Genomic DNA, 18,165 nt, shown 5'->3' on the forward strand with positions numbered 1-18,165 from the left:
CCCTGCAGACAATGGTCATCACATATCTCCTGTGTGTGATCCTTGATTAACCCATGAATAAAACTGGGCTGCCAGATATGTTTGACTTCTCATCTGAGCCTCATATCTCCACCCCACACTGTTTCCTCTGTTCCTCTCTTGGGCTGTACAATATGGGATGTTTTCACCCTAAATTGTTATGATTTAGAAAAAGAGTAAATAAATGGAGACAAGACATTTTAATAAAATATGTTGGACAAGATTAAACATAGGCAGGAATACTTACACTTGTCATGAATCAATAATCAGTTTCATTTTACTAAATGATGATAATCATTTTGCATTAGATTTATATGTCTCAGATTTATCAAGAAAGGCTATGATATATTTGCAAATATTTGGTACAAATGTGATTTAAATACAAATGAAATTTAAATAGAAAGATTTTATATTACACACAGCAATACGGCCATTGCTTTGCTTTTTTTCCGGAAAATGACTCAACGTATAATAGCAGACATAACATTTTGAATGAATGATCATTTCTTCCTTTACAAAAAAAGGTTTCTTCTTACTTTGAAAAATATTAGGCCAATGGAGGATTTACACAAATGCACAGAAAATGCTTTTAATTAAAGAAATAAATCAGTGGCAAGGTATGAAAAATATACCCTAACTTTTGTTTCATGTTCAAAAAAGCCCAATTTCTTCCACTGATACAATTAGCAGTAAATATATATGAATATTATGAGTGTATGATTTAAAATGATGCAAGGAGGGAAAAAGGCAACATTTCAATCTGTATAATGACATTCCTATCCCTTTACTTGCTTCATTTAATCTTCAATGAAAATCTTCTGAATCCACTACTTTTTAATTTCAGGCTGCCTACTTGATTGCCATGCACAGTGAGTGAAATTAAATAGGGTAACTGCATCCTGCAGATTGGATGGAATTTAAAGGCTCTAGGAAAATACATCTCAGCAAAGATTACAGCAAGTTTAATCCATTTTGGTACAGGCAGCACACTATCACCTTTCTATTTAATTTGCAGGTTTTCAATGTAGAAATTTCAGAAATTCAAGTCCAAGAACTAGAAGTGACAAACTCTGAAAAAAAAATACCTAAGCAGACGGAAAATAAGTGCTAAGAAAAGACTTTATATTTTTTAACACATTAATGACTTTTCAGTCAGACTTAAAAAAAGTACTGGATGCATTCCATCTATTTACAGTTTCGAGTACTGCAGTGATTAGCTGGAAACAACTAAGGAAATATATTAGCCTCTCTATAAGATGTACTTGTAACTTCATTTAAGCTGGGATTTTTTGAAAGGCCCAGCCCTGGCCTTGTTTTACTTCATCTAAACTTGATTGAAGTTTTTTGCCATGAGTGTCCTATATCCCTGGTGTTCCTATGGTAATCAGAGATTTCTAGAGACTCTGTAGAGGGTGGACACCGGGTCTGTTTCACCAATGCACTGAGATTTTGGACTTCTGATAGTGCATAGTTTCTCTAAGGTGCATCTACTTGGTGAATTGATGTGTTGTAACTAGGGGATGGCAAGCACTAATAAGCAAAGTAATTTTCTTGGTCAAGGTTATTGAAGTAAATGAAATGCATTACTCACTAAGAACATGCTACCAGCAGGAGTTCTCTTTATTAACCTGGCTATGCACCACATAGCAAATTGCCTCTTAATCTTTGTTTTGTTTTCTTTTCTTGCTATTAGCCAAATTAAAGAGGGAAAAAGTCTTCTTTGTAGAAGGACTGGTAGAGTCTATTAAGTACTAGGATGTGGCTGTGAGAAAGGCAAACCACAAGCATGAAGTTGAGTTTTCCTGAACCACCTATGCTCATATGGAAATTTGCAGTACTGGAGATCCCTTTTTTGGAAATGTTGAAAGCTGTGTTTCTGCATTTGAAAAAGCAGAATCAGAAGAGTATGCTTTCTGTGTTGGAATGCTAATTTTTGGGGCTATAATTTTAATATTTTATTAAAATTTCTTTAGTGCATTTTTATATTAACATATTTTGTTCACAATAGCTATATTCTGAAGGTGGCATATCAGATATAATTTTTTGTTCCTCTCTGAACATAACTGAGAATATGTAAGACTTTGAAATGAAATCTGAAAGCACAGGAAGTCCCAGTTACCTACTATATTTTTTTCCTTTATGTGCTCTTGAATATTTAGCCTCCAAATAATGGATTATTATTTTATGCTGTACTTTGCACAGCAAGGTTCATGATCTTTGGGGTTTCAGCGTACTGCCTTCGTATAAATAGTACATTGTAATCTCTTTGGTAATCTGGGAAGATGAAATACTCTTACAAATTCAACTGGGCTTAAAGGCTTTTAAAAGACACAGAGGAGAGAAGAGGTCATAGAAGATCCTTGTGTCACTGTTTTCTCTGATCTATGCTCTCAGATACTTCACCATTCTTTCATACTCTACTTTTTCCAGGACTTGCTGCAACTTCTTTGTCTCATACCTTGAAGCTTTGTGCTAGTTTCTGGTTAATAAGACTCCCCTGTCTTCTATTAGAGTGCAACTGAGGCGCTGATTGTTCTTCTGTTCCCTCATTTCTTGCTGTGAAGAGACAGGGGAGTCTTAGCCTACCCTCCCAGAGGTTATTATTGCTCAGCAAATAGCTATTAATGAAAATTACCTATTGCTCTGTTTCATTATCAATAAAGATAGAGGGGAGAAACAATATATTGGCAGACAGGGGTGATTTGAGTGCAATTCTATCCAAGCCATTAGGAAACAGATATTAAATGTTTCAGTTCTTAGGCAGTAATTCAGCACTTGGCACATCATCCATTCTTGTGGGTTTCTTCTCTCAGACATAGTGTTCAGGTGGCTGAGACTAGTGCTGTGTCACTCTACTCTTTATTAATGTCCATCACTGTGTACTGCAGTATTTTAAAAAGTGAAGGTGTGCTGAGAGGCAAAGACAGATTTTTTCTTTGTTTTTTCTTTTCCCTTTTTAAAGTGTTTTTGTGGACAAACAATTTCTATGGGAATTTTTAGGAGCAAACACAGCCTTTGTTAAAGTTGTCATTCAGTTACAAAGCAAAAAAAATTTGCTCATTTAGAGGAAATTAAAAAATATGCTGTTCCAAACAGGACAACAGCCTTCTTCCCTCTTCCTTATTCTATGTATCTGAGTCTGCACAGATGCATTTAAAAAAATTAACTGTCCCAGTAACAGCAGATAAGGTGAAAACTTTTCTGTTAATATTTCCATGAAAATTGATGTGCTCTGGATGTATATGGTTTGTAAACAAATATATTTCCACAAACCTTATTTCATTATGTATATTACTCACAGTCAATGGGCACACTGATGATTTCTTGCAGATCAAATGATTTGATTAAACTTTGACTCCTGAAAGATGATTAGTATAAGAAAATAGTGTAGATAAATTAATTGCCCTGGGACTTCAGTAGGACTTCTACCCACACTCTATGCCCTTGGGTCTTTGTTATCCACTACAGGTCAGGCCTTGGTCACTGACTGAGCTATGCCTGGTGTGTCTACCTCCAGTTCTGCCTGTGGTCCTGTCTCCTAGACAGACTTTGGACCTGTGTTCTAGCCTTGTTTCCAGCCCTGTCTCTGACCCCGTCTTTTTTGCTCCTGACTAGAGTCCCTTGATGGACTCTGTACCTGGTCTATCACTGTGCCTTGTTGAGGCAGCCTGTTGCTAGGATGTTGCTCTGCTTGCTGTGCTCAAACCCAGTGGGGTTGAACTTTGTGTGTTGGCTTGTGCTGCTGTTATCCTTGGCTCCCATCTCCTCTCAGGGAGCCCTTGCTGCAGCCTGAAACACATCTGAGCAAAGTATGAAATTTCAGGTAAGAAAATTCTACCAGTGATTTTGCCAAACTTGATTTCCATAACAATATCATAGAATCATAGAATTGTTTGGTTTTCAGGAGACCTTTAAAGATCATTTAGTCCATTCCATCTGCTTTGGGCAGGGATATTGTCCACTTGACCAAGTTGCTCAGAGCCATGTCCAGCCAGACCTTGAACACTTCCAACAATGGGTCATCCACAATTTCTTTGACAAACCATTGTCTCACCACTCATCCCCAAAAAAATTTATCCTCATATTTAGTCTAAATTTGCCCTTTGTAAGTTTAAAACCATTACCTCTTGTTGTATTGCAAAAACAATCACAATTCTTTCAGCCCTTCCTCATAAGAGAGGTAGGTGCTTCACCCCTCTGATTATTTTTGTGGCTCTCCTCTTGACCTGCTACAACAGGTCAATGTCTTTCCTGTCCTGAGGACTCCAGAGCTGGATGCAGCACTCCTGGTGGAGTCTCAGCAGCCTGGAATAAAAGAGGGTGAATCACCTCCCTTGACCTGCTGGCCACACTTTTGATGCAGCCCAGGTTATAGATGGCTCTGAGTTGTGAGCACACATTGCCATTTCATAGCTAGTATTTCCTTCACCAGTGTATCTCCAAGTCCTTCTCTGCAGGTCTGCCCTCAGTCTGTTCTTCATGCAGACAGTAAGGATTCTGGTGATTACTGTGACCCACGTGCAGAACATTGTACTTGGTCTGTTTGAACTTCATGAGGTCTGTGCAGGTCCACCTCTCAAACCTGTCAAGGTCCCTCTGGATGGCATCCTTCCCTGCAGTGTGTTAGCTGCACCACAGAGTTTGGTGTCACCCAAGGGGCAGCACTTGTTACTAATCTCTATTTGAGAGGTATCCAAATATATCCATATCATAGTGTCACATAAACAGTGACAGAGACTACTACTGGAAAATGGGACTCTTGGTTGACTATCCTGACTATCCTCACAGTCCTGGATATGGCTTTGACTGATAAAACTAGCACTTTTCCAAATAACTCCTAGGTATGTAAATATCTAGAAATTAGCAATGAGCAGATTCTCCAGGAGGCATTTTGTATTATTCTAGTTGGCTTCAGTGCCTAGACAGTGATTTGAGCATGTTTCACTTACTGCTGCTTTTGTAGACCACATGTATCTGTTTGACTCAAATTTTCAGCTTTTCTCACGTGATGAAGGCAATTGATTTCCCTACAAATATTCTAGTGAGCAAAGTTGAACACATAGACTCCATAAGGCAGTAGCCTTGATCAGGAATGGTGTCTAAATAGACTTCCAAGAACCTTAAGAAGCAATGAATGAAGTTCTCTCAAAGGCCCATTTTAAAAATTATTGTCCCTCTGTCTCTGACAGTCAACAGTACAACAGATCTGGTTAGTTTAGATTCATGCCAGTGCAATGATACCAGTGCCATGCCTTCCAAACTCTACTTCAGGATTTAGTGGGCAACTCTTTTGACAGTAGAATTTACCAAATATTTACTGTATTTTTAGAAGCTGTTGTTCAAATTAGACTGACTAGGTATATCTGGATACACACATGACACTGAGTCAGAACAGCTCTGAGAAAGCAGTGTTTAACATAAACATTTTTAATTTCCTTTTAAAAGAAGACGGATTTTGTTTCTACTAATAAGCAACATACCCTTTTGTTTCATAAGCACATAGTAATTATTTTAACCATGGTTACAGGAATTATCAGTGGAACTGTAGGCATTGAATATCGTATTGTGTGATGACAAAAAAAGGAGATTCTTATCTAGGTTTTCATTTTTGACCTACTGATTCACATTGAAGTGACTAAGTTATTAATAACTTTTCCATTCTTTCTAGTCAGAGATATTTTTAATTGCATCTATTATTTTATAGAGGCATGTGCAGTAGCATTTTGCTTGATTATTACCAGACACAAAGTCTGTCTTAGTAAAGGGGAGGAAATAGGTAATCATCTCTATAAATCAACTCCATGTCAAGGAAAGACTTTTGCTTTGTGTCATTAGGGTAATCAAAATAACAGAAGGCAAAGACAAGCAGGAAGAGTTTCTACCCTGCTTTGTCTTGAGTGTATCAGTTTTTCTCCACTCAAAGTGATCTCCAAAGGCAGGGACTTCATGATGCATAACAACAGGCCATGTGAGAGTAAAGACTTGGAGCTGACTGAGTACATAACAGCTTTGCATGAAAGGACATGGGGGTCCTGGTGGACAGCAAATTGAACATGAGACCACAGTGTGTTCTTGCAGCAATGAAAGCAAACTGCATGCTGCTGACTTAGAACTGGACATGCACAACAAGAATATGAGAGGCAAAAGATGCAAGCTAAAGCAAATGAAAATTTAATTATATTTAATTTTCATAATAAGGGTGGTCACAGGGTGGACCAGATTGCCCAGAGAAACTGTAGAAACTCCATTCTTGATGATATAGATTCACAATTATACTGAACAAGGTATAGATGATATAGATTCACAGTCACACCAAAAAATGTTTTTGGCACCTTGATCTAACCTGGGAGGTGGGTCTAACCTCTAAATATTTTCTGCAGGAGTTTGGACCTCATTCCTTCTGGAGGAGCCTTCCAACCTGAGCTGGTCTATGAAGATCTTTATTTTCTACAGTGACACAGATAGTAATATCAAGAGCACACCTAGCAAGTTTGCAGATGACACTAAGCTGAGTGGTGTGGTTAACACATCTGAAGGATGGGATACCATCCAAAGGGACCTGGACAAGCCTGAGAAGTGGTTCAGCAGAAGGTTCAACAAGGTCAACTGCAAGGTCCTGCACCTGGGTCAGGGCAACTCCCAGTGTCAACACAGGCTGGGAATGAAGGGACGGTGAACAGACCTAGGGAGAAAGACTTGGGGGTGCTGGTAGATGAAAAGCTGGGTACAGCTTGGCAGTGTGCACTTGAAGCCAAGAAAGCCAACTGTATCCTGGACTGCACCAAAAGAAATGCCAGCAGGACAAGGGAGGTTACTCTGCCCCTCCTCTGCTCTACCTGGACCACTGTATTCAGCTCTGAAATCCTTAGTGTAGAAAAGATATAGGCCTGTTGTAGCAGGCCTAAAGGAGAGCCAAAAATATGATCAGAAGTCTGGCACACCTCTCCTATAAGGAAAGTCTGAGAGAGTTGAGGTTTTTCAGCCTAGAGAAGGTAAGGCTTCAGGGAAACTTTATTGGTGGCCTCAGTATTTATGAAATACTGAGGCTATAAGAAAGATGGAGGCAAACATTTCAGCAGGGGTTGTGATATGACAAATTTCAATGGTTTTAACCTTAGAGAGGGCAGATTTAGATTAGATATAAGGAAGACATTTTTTTACAATGAGAGTGGTGGAACACTGGCGCCTGTTATGCAGAGAGGTGGTGGATGCCTCATCCCTGGAGGCATTTAAGGTCAGCTGGGATGGGGCTTTTAGCAACCTGATCCAGTTACAGCTGTCCCTGCTCACTGCAGAGGGGTTGGACTTGATGACCTTTAAAGGTCCCTTCCAACCCAGAGAATTCTATGATTCCATGAATCTACAAATCTCTGCTTCTGTAATGACTGTAGACTATTGTTTTCTAGACTTCATATTTATTTCTATTTCAGCAAAACAGTCATCTTAGCTTTTTCCAAAGGTTGAATGACCCTAGATTTTCCCCTGAAGGAATATTACTGTTTCATTTATTTGTCTCTTCTTGGGAAGAGATAGTACTAATCCTCTGATTGTAGAGACTAATGCTGATTTAATGGTATAACTCAGAAAAAAAAAAGTGCAGGTTAAAAAGTTTCAAGTCAGAATGATATGACAAACATTCTAGGTATTCAGGGCAGCATTCTGGGACTTGTTTGTTTGTTAAGAATAGCAAAAACTGAGCAGCAGCACTGATAAAATTAGCATAAAACTGTAGTTGAGCAAATCCTTTTCCTCATTCCTGCAATTCAGGATCATGCACACAACAAACCATCAAAAGCACATACTAAACAAATGCCTCATAAATATTCTGTCTTGAAACTGAAATATAACTGTTCAGATCGTTACAAGAGGGGCTTTTAAAGAACTGATATATGGCAGACAGAAATGTTCAGTCCGGATGTCAGGTAGAATCTTCAAATTTTTTAATTGAATTTACTCACTCAGCATTTTCTTGCCCGTCTTTGGGTTGAGGCTCTTCCTGTTGAGTTGTCTTAGCTGGTTCAGTTGAGTTTTCTGGTTTTGAAGGCTCAGGTGCTTTTGCTGATCCTGTATCTAGAAAAAAGGTTTTAATTTTTGAAAATGAATTTTTTAAGAATTATAACAATACTTGTGAAGGAATCACAGTCGGTCTGACATTATTTCTTCAGTGGACAAGCAATAAAAGACACTGCTACTGGGACTTGACCTTTGAACAATGTCCTGCATAAATCTATTTCAGCTGCACACAACATGTTAATTATGATAACTACACCTTTTAGGATGTATAATTTACTTGTGGTTTTTAACTAGATTCATTGGTAGCTAGCTCAACAATGGTCAATACAGAGCTCTTCTGTATTTATGAGGGACAAGAAGTCATGCAGCATGGTAGAGGACAGATAGATCTATCTAGAAATGTCTTGTGAAATATAGGAAGAAAAACGAAGAGTAGCTTATTTGCTTATGAATGGAAATGATAATGACATTATTTATATGGGACCTCAGTTTTTTACCTGTATTATCCTAGGTTGATGATTCAGACCCAGCTGAAATTTAGTATTATTAAAACTTCACTGTTGAGTCTTGTCCCCTGTTTTCAAAATTCTAGTAAGACAACATTGGAACAGCCTTTCAGGATTAGATTAAGAGTAGCCAGAGGATCTCTGTAATCTGGAGGAGTATATCCAACTTTTTCCAAAGATATCCAGCTCAGTTTTTTATGTTTCCATAAAGCAGTTTTTATCTTCAGTTTTAACTTCACAGTTTTGGACTGACACCCTTGACAGTCTTTCCAAATTCCTTTGATTTCCTAGTCACAGACATACACACACAGACATACACTCGCAGAATAACCTGGAGCTGAGTATTTCCCATTTTTTCCAGAAGAGCAACTAGAGAACACTTTTTACTTATCTATGAATCTTAAGCCTTTTTAATCACTTTAGGGTTTTTTTCCTCTGCAGCTCAGAAGGTTGAATGTTAGTGTTTGTTTTACAGTTGTTTGATAAGCACATGAAACCAGGAGCTTAGGGTTTTCAAAGACCAGAATGTTGTGAGGCTAAGCATAACACTGGAAGAGTTGGCAAAGTTCTTTTTAGTTCCAGCCTGTTCATGTAGGACCAACTCCACTATCCTAAAACTGAAGGCACTAGTCTTATAGGACCTTTTCTCAGAGAGGAGGGTGTTTTTACAGGCAGATTTGTCATTGCCAGGAGACAACACAACACAAGACAACACAAGAGTTGTCATTCTCTTGTGACGGAATGTCAGTGGGAAGAGGAATTAATTCCTTGTTTTGCTTTGCTTGTGTGCACAGCTGTTCCCTTCCCTAATAAACTGATAAAACATGTCAACCCACAAGATTTCTAGCTTTTACCCTTCTGGTTCTCTCCCCAGTTCTGCTGGTCAGGGAGTTGGTGACAGGCTGTGTGGGGCTTGGCTGCTGGCTGGGGTTAAACTACAACATGATAAAATGATAAAATTATTTTACTTAATAAACAAAAAATGATGGCAATTTTAATGGTGCATGGAAACACTTGAGGGTAGACAGTATTGTTTAAAATAGGAAACACTGTGTAGAGACATGGGTAGAGTCTGCTAGTATGAGGCAGAGTGACTAATATTTGAGTAATTTCTTCTTTTTAGTAGTATCATATATGCCTTAGAATCATGATTTTAAGCACTTAAAATCTGTGATTCTTTTTACCATTTCCTCTTTTTTCAAAGTGTGAAACATTTCAAAATATTTTTGAAGTCTCAAATTGGCTTTTAAGAGTAATTGCCTGCAAAGTAATATAGAGAGCAGGTTCTCTTGAACAGCCAGAGTTAAGACTGACTTTGCATTTCATGCAGTGGGAAGAACTGGTCTACAAAATCCCTGTGATGCTTCTGACATAGTTAGCCATTTGCCTGATTGTCCTTGCCTCACAGAGATGTTCTTGAGCTATCCAAAATATCTAAAAATGTCTATAGGGTCCTGGAGATTCCAAGAAAAAATAAAAACTGCAGGAAATCTATGGATGAAGGAGACAAAAGACTTCACCTCTGACATTACAAAATGCACACCTTTGTGACTTTACAAGCAACAGATTTTGAACAAATGCTATATGCATGGAAAAAAAGTTCAGAAATCAGCAGGGGTGAAATAAAACAAACAGTAAGTAGGTCCATCTTAACTCAACCCTCACCTTTGGTGGCTGACAGAAGTATTATTTAAGTTTATTTTCTATAAGAAATATTATATGAAGAAGTTGAGTTTGTTTTCCTAGCATTTTGACCTGTCACTCATGTGAAAAATGAAGATCTGAGAAGAATTAAAAGACTTCACATCAGCAGGAGTGGAAGCAAGCTGATTAAACATATTCAAGTCCTTCCTAATCTTTAAAAAAACATTTTATGGGAATAATAGCTGACTGTTTTCTGAGTGCAGTGATGAGCATAAAGGATAAGGTGACAAGGAATAAGATTATTTCAAAGTCTCTTTGGATTGGCAGGTTTAGTTCATTGGGCTGCAGCTTACTATATCACATACTTCATTTGTATTTATTGAAATAAAAACCACTTATTTAACTCTGGATTTTCAGGTGCTAAGCGACAGGTTTTGTAAAGCTGCTTAAGAGCATCTTAAGAGTCAAATTCATAACAGGCCAAAGGGAGGTTTTAGCTGCAAAATTTCACATTTAAGTCAAATCATCCTTCTCAGAGGTTTAACTCAGTTGTAGTCCATGTAGAGTTAATTGATGCCTAATTAACCAGAATTGGCCAAGGTGTTACAGAATAGGATTCTGGTACCCTCAATAAATACATCTGCTTTGTTCTATCTCTAGGAAGGGAGAGTGACTATATTCTGTATAACAGCTAGTAAGCAAGACTCTCCTGGGGAAGAGAAAATCTTGGCTCTGGGCCTTATTTATTTGTGGTAGGGTCAAATACCTGTTGGGAAGATTTTTTCCCCCTTTTTTAAAGATTCAACCAAGTTTTGATATAAATACATGCAAAAATCAATGTCCTTCATTCTTCCTACATGGTTACTATTTTGACTAACTTCTAGGTTCATTCCATGCTCCATGTTTAGGTTAGTTCCATGCTCCGTGTTGCATTCTAACATCTCAGATTTCACAGGGTTTTACATTCTTTTCTGCACAATGGCCCAGAGGCTAGGAATGCCACAGAACTTCCTCCCACATCTTTTTAGTTTAGGTTTTACACAGGTAGTTAGGGAACTCTATAGGAACGTGAGAGATATGGGTTTGAAATCCCTTATTAGGAAACAGGCAGGGTGTAACAGGTAGGCTAATACATGAGAGGGGGCAGCTATCAATAGCTTCTGCTTTTGCTTTTTTTCTAAGTGGAAAAGTGAATGTTCCTTGTGTACCTAAACAGAAGAGGGAGTCTGGAGTGGATTGAAGTTCCTTTTGAGCAGCCCTTCCTCTGAGGTGCTGCACTGCTTACTTGAGATGCTTTCCAAAGCATCTAGGCTCTGAAGATACTAAATATCACTGAACAATAACACCATAGTCTCCTAGATGGGAAGTTCTGTCTACTTTATGACCTAGAGGTGCAATCATAGCATGCATAGAAATACCTATGGTAGTTTTATTTAGCTTTCTCATTCTAGTCCTACCAAGAACAAAGTATTATCCATAGGCACTTTAGTAAAAGCTGAATAAATGTGACTGTGATTCTGGAAAACATCTTTGAGACACTTGTTGATTTAGTAGAAGTAGGAAGATCAAAAAACAGAATATTGGAAACAGACAAGTTTCTAGTAAGTGAAAAGAATAAAAATGAGGACAGACTTCAGAGAAGAAGTACTAAAATGTAGTTGGAAAGAATCAAACTGGAATTATCTGTCAGGAGGATGAAAGAAATCATAAAAGAGAGAATGATAATGTAGTCACCAGCTACCAGGTGGAGGCTGGATGTTTCTTTCCAAAGAGCATAACCACTGACAGAGCTATTGAACAGCAGTGGGTAAAACAAGGGAAACATTTGTATTGCCAGTCAGTTAAGGGAGGTGATAAATGTGCAAAGAAATTATAGCAATTGGATTCAATATCACGGAGAACCTGTAATTAGGTGAATCACACTTTGTTAAGTACACAAAAAATGCAGGGAATAAATTAAAAAAATTAATCCATTATGGACCAAACTGACTAGACACTGGGAACTAATTACAGAGTGAGCTAATTATGTAGAGAATTAATCACAAAGCAAGCTATTGAGAGTGAGGGCAACTGAGGAGGTGGAGATGGAGCAATGAGTAGCCAACAAAGAAACCAAAAGTACCAGGTGTTGCTGACTGACGTAAGTGGCCAAGTTTTAATCAAACAGGATCCAATGGTACCTCCTGCTGGATTCTCATCTGTACTGGAAACATCATGCTGCTTTGGGAAGTACGAGGAGAAAGGGACAAGGCAATGGCTGGTTTTGCTCATGTGGAAAGAAGGGGGTGAAGATAAGCTCAGTCTGTTGGTTTGTATTTAGCACTATGGAGCTGCAAACTGATACTGTGATTAAGGGCTTTACTAGTCTATTTCATTATGATTACATCAGAGAATCTAATGGGATACCTTGCAAAGACTTTAACACATTTGGAATTCTCCATTTAGCTGATCTCCCTTAACTAATGTTGTTTGAGTCCTGGTTGTGCTTTTAATAATTCTTTCCAAATTTGCACATATACCATAAAACGCTTTTTCTGGTCTCTCATCCTCTGCTTACCCAGAGAAATTTTTATTTTCTTCTTCCAGATGATATCCACATGATTTTAGGTCTGACACAAAGTTCACAAAATTTTGCAGTTTTATCTAGACCGTCCTGTCAGCTGCTTTAGACCAGCCTCCCTTTTCTGGCCAGACATAAAGCAGTTACCTATTTGGCTCAGATGATAGTAACTTAGGTTCAGGATGCTGAAATTCATAAGCTTGTCCGGACGTGTGGTGCCTTTGTTAATTCTCAGTTGTACAGCCATTGTCTATCTAACTCATTAATACCCTCAGTGTCTTGCAGCTGTTTGAGACTTGAAGTACCTTCCAAAAAAGCTATAGATTTCAAACTATCCCTGAAAAACATGGAGCCTGTATTATTACAATTTTCTAAAGTAATTAATGGTGTAATTGCTACTATACCACCACTTATATTTTAGAAGGAAAAACAAGTAGTTTAGTACCCCAAAATAATCTTAATGACTTATATTAATCTGTAAAATTGGATTAAATTTGTAATGGAAATAAAAAATATACAGATACTCCATTCTGTCATGGGATAACATCTGTGATTCAGTGCTGTTAAAAAAACAAATCTGATTTTTTTCCATTGTTGCTACAGTTAATTCATATCAGACTTCGTTTTCCCTTGATTTCATGCTACAGCCATTGTATAACAAGATAATTGCATTAAATGGACTTTGTTAAAAGTTTCATTATATGAGGAAAGGAATTGACACTTGCTATGGTTACACAAACATAAGTAAAGACTATGGAAGTTTCCTTGTAACCTTTTTCCAGTTGCTCCACTCTTCTTAGTTATTCTTTATCACAGAAAGCTGGAGATTCCTCAGTCTTTGCTTTGCTGCTTCAGTGAAATTAACATGAACTGCTCTCCTAAAGGAAAAGCATGAGGTGACAGGAAAACTGGACTCCGTTTTTCTCCAGGATTGGAGAATGGAAAAGGAAAGGGCTGCACCACTGATGCTGTGAGGGAGGGAGGAGAGGATATGGCCCAGCAGTAATTCACCCATCCTGAGCCTTTATTTTGGTAGCTGCTGTAAGCAGTCATTTAGGCTCTGGTATAAGCAAAACAGACTTGGCTACTGAAGGTGGGGGCAGAGGAGGGCAGGATAGCCATGACCAGCTGCCTCTGCTTTCAGAAACCAGCTGCTTAGGCAAATAATTACCTCGTTTTACTGCCCTGAGCTCTATGTTCCTGTGTACCAGTCCTGAATAAATTCTGAGTGGTGATGGTAAATATTTTTAATGGCATTGAGTGGTTTGTTGTTTGTTTTTGGTTTTTTTTTTAGTTATTTGCTTGTTTTGGTGGGTTTTCTTTTCTGTTTGTGTGTTTGTTTGTTTTGGTTTGGTTTTTTTAAAGTTTTTTAATGGCTGCTCAGTGAAATATTTGAATGTCAGATAGTTTAAAGTCTGTCCCATCTTTTCTGGTACATGTGAGAAGTACCCTCAAAGGAAGCATTAAAAATATGCATTTTTTTCCTTAAGCTAATAAATACCTTTATTTCAAGATTTCTAAGGAGTTAAATTGCAGTAAGATGAAATAAGAGTTTCCTATTCTAGCTGATTAAAGCGGCCAAGCTCATGAAGGGACTGTGTGCTTGAACTCTTGTTGCCTTTTGTTATTGCTGGATAATGCTCCTATACTTGTAACAAGTATAACAAATCATTGGTCTGGGGTCAATGATAATTCAGAGATCTCAATTTCTTCCACAAATAAAAAATGAGAGTGCCTGCCAGCATACTAGGAAGAGCAACAGTTTTATTTACAATCCTATACAGTATACATATATTGTGTCCAGATAATCTTTGAAAACTCATAAATTGCTTATTACTGACCTTGTTTCTTTGGTTCAGGCTCTGCTTTATTACTGGCCTCTGCTTTCTGTGGTTCATTTGTTGTTTTATTTTCATCCTTAAAAAAATAAACAGGATTAGAAACTCTAGATTGCTGCTGTTGAGAACAATAAGGGTGGTTTGATGTCTGCAGCATTTTTGTAGGAATTTGATTAAACTGACACACACTGACCATTGTTCCCAGGTGTTCTGTGTGTTTTCAGATGTGATGGGGAGTCCTAAGTGTTCACAGTACTATGTAAGAGCATCATGTTAATCAAGCCCATGAGTATTTCCATCCCAGGTAAAATGAATTTTCCTGGTGGGTAGTACACTTATTAATAGAGAAAGATATTAGATTGTATCAGCATATGGAAAAATTATTTGACATTATGAGTTTTCAGGTCTTCATGCACTTTTTTTCCTTTCCTAAATCAGTGACCTTTTTTTTATTTGTGTTTCTGAAAATAAGTTTGTTTTTTTTTTAATGAAAATATTTGTGTTTTCCTGCCTGTTTTTATTCAGGGAATCATGCACTGAAGTTCCAATATATACATACATACATACATGCATACATGCATACATATATATATATAAATATATATGTATATATGTTTATATATATATATATATATATATAAAAAACAATTCCAGTCAATGTTTGTGCATACTCAAGGCTCTTGCATGATGTTTTGTTATAAAGGTTCTTTTCTTTGTGTCAGGCTGCCTCCTATTAGCCTAGGTACATAAATTAGTGCATTCATTAGTATATTAATCAGATACCAGATACTATGCACTTCTTTTCTCTTTAGATGGTATCTCCTTGCAGCAGGAAATGTCTTAATCTCTGATCCATTCATGTGCCTCCATCTTAGCAGTGTTTTGAAGAGTGGAGGCTGATGGTGATACAATCTGAGTGTTGTACTGATGTATGAAATTATTCTTGCCAAAAGAGTAATCCATGTCTCCAGTGAAATCTAAATATATCTGTTTCCCTAGAGCACTTTGCCAAGTGAGATATCAGCCTGCACAGAAGCTAACCTGTTAATATTCAGGAGTTTTCTGCTTTTAAAACAGTATGTTATTGACACAAGGAAACTGAACTCTAAAAGAAGCATGAACAATGCCTGTAGATGTGCAGTATATGAAGGTTATTGAACATAGACATTTTTGCCATTTTTTGTGGATGACAGTATGGATATGCCTGCTCATCTTATTTATACCAGTGATAAATAAAATCTGAATTGTAATTAGCCTGGATTAAACCACACCTCTTCTTGAGTCTGTACAAACCTATGAATTTTAGAAAACATCAGTTCTAAGAAGTGATTCAGTCTTACAAACATTTTTGCTTCTATCAGTTTTACCTAAAACTTTAAAATTAATGGAAGTCTTGTACATGTAAATCAATGCTCCCAGAAGTTATGTGAGAGTCTTGGTATATGCTCAACTGTTATGAATATGTTAAATAAAACTGCTTACTTAAAATTAACTTTATAACAGAGGAGTTTTGATTATTTCAGTACGCATGAATGATTAATAGCTCAGGCTGATACTAAATAACTTTTTTTATTTCCATAATTATTTGTTGAAACCCTAAATAATTGCCATTTTGCCTTGTATATTTCTGATTATCAATCTGGAAAAAACAAAAACACTTTCAGGGACACTATTGGGAAAAGATTAAAATTCAAAGGCAACAAGTGAAAGAGAACTTATCTTTTTGGTTCAGTTTAAAATATTCCATTAATTAAATTGAAAAGAATAAATTAACTTTTTCCATAAAGAAATACTAAATAAAAATATAGACTGTAGACTAATATGATTTACCGTATTTTTCAAAGAAAGGTTATGTTAGTCAAAGCAAGCTGAAAAAAAAGACTTCCTTAAAAAGCTACTAAATTACTTTGTCTTTCCAATGTTTATCAGGAAGCAGGCTGATATATACCTGCATGACATTCTAATATTCAGAAAGGACACACTGACATTTCCTGCCAGAAGGAAACAAGATGCAGAAAAATATATCAGCATATGAAAAGCAGCAATACCTGTATCTCTAATTCTCCATTTGCAATGTTAATCATGACCTCTCACAAACCTGTACTATTTCAGGTTAGCCCTATTTGGAAAGCAGCTTTCTAAAAGGGAAAATTGTATTTTCTTCATAAAGAAAAGACGGTAGGGTGGAAAAGAATAACAACATTTATTTCATTTTTCTAAATAAAGGTTAATAACATGTTCAGTAAATATATTTGAAATTCTAACTTTTGGCGTTTACTTACATAAATACCTTCTAAACAACAGATAGTAACAATCAGTCTATAATAGACAAGAAAAACCATACCTGGCCTGTCGATGCCTTTGGTGGTGGAGGGGCAGCTTCATTCTTGGAATCTACTATCTCAGGTGCTAACTTTGGTCTAGAAAATACTGATCGTAGTTTTCTGAACATCTTGTCTCTTCAACTCCCCTGAAGCCTCTATGTCTCTTTTACCATGGACAGGTTTACAGCACATGTTTTCTTGCCATCTGTAATCAAGCCAATTAGACACCTAATCAGGTTTAGGTCTGATTAGTGCCTTAAAGAAGTTCCTTGCACAGTCTGTTTCAGTGACATTTTTCTGTCACCATTGGTACCATTTTTCATGTTGTAGACAAAGTTATTTTTAAGTTATTTTTAGTCTTGACAGTTACACCATATACAGCTCTACTTTTCATGCAAAAAGTCAGAGGAGAGTGACTCATTTCTGTTTAGAATAAACCAGTGTCTAATCTTTTACGCATTGGATAGTAAGCTTTTAATTTATATTTAGAAATAAGGTTTTAAGTTGTTAGCATCCCTGTAGTTTAACTACAAAATTAAAATTATTAATTAGTAAATAATCAACAATAAATTACCTGAGATCACAAAATGTTAATTTCTCTGCAGTCCTCAACTTATTTTTTGAGTGAGTGACAATAAAAGGTCTTCTCTTGGGGTTTGTTTTAGCAACTTTATACCTTGTTTTATTTCATTCTTCTTATTTTAAAACATGGAAAAAATTTGTCTTTCATTTTCTAATGCATTTACAGGCAATACCACTTTATGCAGTCTTAGCTACAATTTTGATGAGAATAAATGTTAGGTGAATGAACATCTTATAAATCAGTAAAATATAAATTATTATGGTTTATAACTGGGACATGATATTGAGATTCTACGGGCTTTGGGTCATCTTATATAAATTTCCATAAAATAAAGCATAGTGTAGTTTATACATAAATTCAATTTCAAGTATCTCTAATGTAATCTTGATTAAGCCACTGTTAACAAGGATCTTTACAAGTCTCTTTTTGTCCTTAATTTCACTTTGTGTATTATGCCTTCACTTTGAGCTTTGAATTTGAGCTAACAGCTTACTATTGATTTATACTGACCATCAAAGCATCAAGAAATACAGAAAGCTACTCCTCTGAGTTATTCCTTAAATGACATATTTAGCAATTACATCAAAGTATTGAAAATGCCCTTCTTTGGGGCTTTATTATCTGGCAAGTACTGTTCCTAATCCTTATTCAACCACAGTAGTAAATAAGAATGAACCAA

General features: G+C 36.8%; 1 protein-coding gene across 1 annotated transcript in view; it reads right to left on the reverse strand.

The window, feature by feature from the left end:
- CNGB3 (cyclic nucleotide gated channel subunit beta 3) overlaps positions 1–17,087 on the reverse strand; it is a 57,756-nt gene extending 40,669 nt beyond the window's left edge. Inside the window, exons 1-3 of the mRNA XM_085049828.1 lie at positions 16,924–17,087; positions 14,583–14,658; positions 7,977–8,088 (exon numbers count right to left, since the gene is read on the reverse strand). Coding sequence (XP_084905954.1) covers positions 7,977–8,088; positions 14,583–14,658; positions 16,924–17,031 — 296 coding nt within the window. The 5' untranslated portion in view covers positions 17,032–17,087. The remainder of the gene's footprint in view (positions 1–7,976; positions 8,089–14,582; positions 14,659–16,923) is intronic.
- Between the last annotated feature and the right edge of the window lie 1,078 nt (positions 17,088–18,165).

This window comes from Lichenostomus cassidix, chromosome 2, assembly GCF_008360975.1.
Source record: "Lichenostomus cassidix isolate B80296 chromosome 2, HeHo_3.0, whole genome shotgun sequence".
Lineage (NCBI taxonomy): Eukaryota > Metazoa > Chordata > Aves > Passeriformes > Meliphagidae > Lichenostomus > Lichenostomus cassidix.